General features: G+C 45.4%; 1 protein-coding gene across 1 annotated transcript in view; it reads right to left on the bottom strand.

Annotated features, from left to right (window-relative positions):
- Window positions 1-2,251, bottom strand: part of Marco (macrophage receptor with collagenous structure) — a 39,967-nt gene extending 37,716 nt beyond the window's left edge. The window contains exon 1 of the mRNA XM_013020725.1: window positions 2,114-2,251. Coding sequence (XP_012876179.1) covers window positions 2,114-2,222 — 109 coding nt within the window. The 5' untranslated portion in view covers window positions 2,223-2,251. The remainder of the gene's footprint in view (window positions 1-2,113) is intronic.
- Window positions 2,252-2,633: the final 382 nt, after the last annotated feature.

The raw sequence follows: 2,633 nt of genomic DNA, 5'->3' as shown, positions 1-2,633 counted from the left end.
TGTGTGTGTGTGTGTGTGTGTGTGTGTGTGTGTGTGTGTGTGTGTGTGATGATACTGGGGCTTGAACTCAAGGCCACATGTTCCCATTTGACTTTTTCTCAAGGTTAGCGCTCTAGCCACAGCTCCATTTCAGGCTTTTTGCTGGTTAATTGGAGATAAGAGTATTGTAGACTTTTCTGCCCAAATTGATTTAAAACTGTGATCCTCAGAGCTCAGCCTTCTGAATAGCGAGGATGACAGGTATGAGCCACCAGCACCCAACAGGGAGCAAACTCTTTTGCAGAGAAAACACAAACGTAAAATAGTTACAGCTACCTTGTCCTGGGAAACAAGTCATTGTTATTACAGTAAGCCTAGGGGCCCACTGTATGTCCAACACCCTGTGGTTGCTGTTTACAATGACACTCATCTAGAAAGTTTCATGATCTTTGAGTTAGAAGGCAGGAAGTTGTGAATTCACTTGGGAAAACATCTTTATCACTTAGGAGTTCCACTTCGGAAGACCAAGTAGTGGTGATTTTTTTTCCATTAGAATTTTAGATCCTGGCATCCACAGACAAAGTCAGAAATCTGGAGTTTGTCGTTGATTCTTGTGCCTTCCTCACTCACCCTCTCTCCTGCTCCAGTTCTTGTCCTTCCTTTCCATCGCTGTCTCATTGTCTCTCCTCATCACTCTCTCACTGGCTTGTCTGCTCTCTCCAGCCTGTCACCATCTCCCAAAGCAGGCAACCTCAGCTGCAAACAAGTGTTTCCAGCCCCACCACCCCACCCCAGCTTCAGGGGAAAAAATCACATTCCTGAGCCTAGCCTCAGCCCCTCACCCTTCCGATTTCAGTGCAGCAATATGGAATCAACTATTCTCAGAATATGCCTTGTGGGGATAGCATGGGCATGTAGCACCTCACTCTACATCTAGCCATTCCTTTTTCCCTATAACAGACCCTGTATCCTTTGCACTTTAGAAGAGGCATCAGCTCTGACTTCCAGATCCTCCATCAGGTTTGGTGTTTCCATGATGTCCTATAACAAGCCATATGGAGAAGTTCAGCTTACAGGCCTGGGATGGCTCAGCTATACCACTGAAGTTAGGGCCTTTGAGATAGCTCCATGCCAGGTCTCTTGGGGCTGGGGGTGGTGCCCAATGGGCAATAGGTCCTGAATATATGTGATCAGTTGGATTTTCTAGAACATTTTCTGTATCTTAAAAAGTAACCCCTAATCAGGGGCTGGTGGCTCATGTCTGTAATCCTAGCTACACAGAAGGCTGAAATCTGAGGATTGGGGTTTAAAGCCAGCCCAGGCAAGGAAAGCCATGATACTCACATGAACAAAAAAAAGCTATGGCTTAAGGGGTAAAATACCCAACCTTGCCAAGCCCTGAGATCAAGCCCCAGGATCAGTACCCAAAGGAAAAGAACAGTCACATCTCCAGTACACTGAATTTGAAAAAGTTCTGAATAAACAATATTGATTATAGTCATCTACATACAAGACTTTCTCTGTTACCTCACCATAAATTTCTAGGATTTATAATTTTGCATCTCCATTCTGTCCACCTTCCTGTCTGTGAAGGTGTGTGCCTAAAACTGCCATTGCTCCCTCATTACAACTTCCGAGAAAGCCAGTCACCTGGGAAGATGATTCCAAGAGAAGGTTCTAGACTAGGAAATCAGAGATTGCCTCTGGGATGCAAGTCTACTCCTTTAAGTGCTACGAATTCTACAACATTCAACCACATATCACCTCAGTAACTCTGAGGGTGAAAATGAAGATGATGGGGCGACTGAATTTCTAATGTTGTATTCAATCCACTACAACTCATTATGAAGCTATGCATGCACCCTAGCCAACAAGAAATGGAAAAGATACATTGACTTTTATCCCAATGAAAATATTTAAATACAATTTTTAAAAAACGATGCAGCTTAAAACAAAGGCCAACTATAGGCTAGAGACACACCATCTGTTACTAGCACTGCAGAAATTACAGATGGGTCAATGCCAATGTGCACTGGTGAGTGTCAGGTCCAGTATGAACAATGTAGTGACACATCCCTGTGTATCTATCCACTGAGTCTACGGGCAGTCCCAGCATGGGGGAGCAGTACTTTACCATTGACTTGGAAGGTCTCTGTGGCAGTGAACATGATGTGATCAACAGCTGCTCCTTCTTCTGCACACCCCAGGAACTCTTCCTCTTTGAGGGATTCCTTATTCCCCATTGCTAAGCTTTATAGGTGGCCAAAGCACTGGAGGCAGCAGAAATGCCTGGTAAGAGGAAGCCCACTCTCATATAACCACGGTAACTAGTTGGAGACCACACCGGACTTCCCTTTGGCTCTGACTTCTCAATTTGCAAAATTTATCTTGTGTGATGGGGAATTTCTTCACACAGGGAATGCCTACTCGGTGCAGCTGCTGTGAATGGGGAATTGAGAGCTTGGGGGTCACCTCTTTGCCCTCAGAGTCCCTAGATGATACTGGGAGGACCACTGTCTTCTTCTCCTGGGCTTGGCTGAGCTCTGCTTTTGTCCTAGATGGCTGTTCTAGTTCCTGCTTTGCTCTGTCTGGCTTCAATACTGAGCGCTCCTTCTTGAGGGCATGGTTCCTTGGGCCTGCAGCATCTTCCCTCA

This window comes from Dipodomys ordii, unplaced genomic scaffold (assembly GCF_000151885.1).
Source record: "Dipodomys ordii isolate 6190 unplaced genomic scaffold, Dord_2.0 Scaffold52, whole genome shotgun sequence".
NCBI lineage: Eukaryota > Metazoa > Chordata > Mammalia > Rodentia > Heteromyidae > Dipodomys > Dipodomys ordii.
This window is presented reverse-complemented; position numbering and strand designations above follow the sequence as displayed.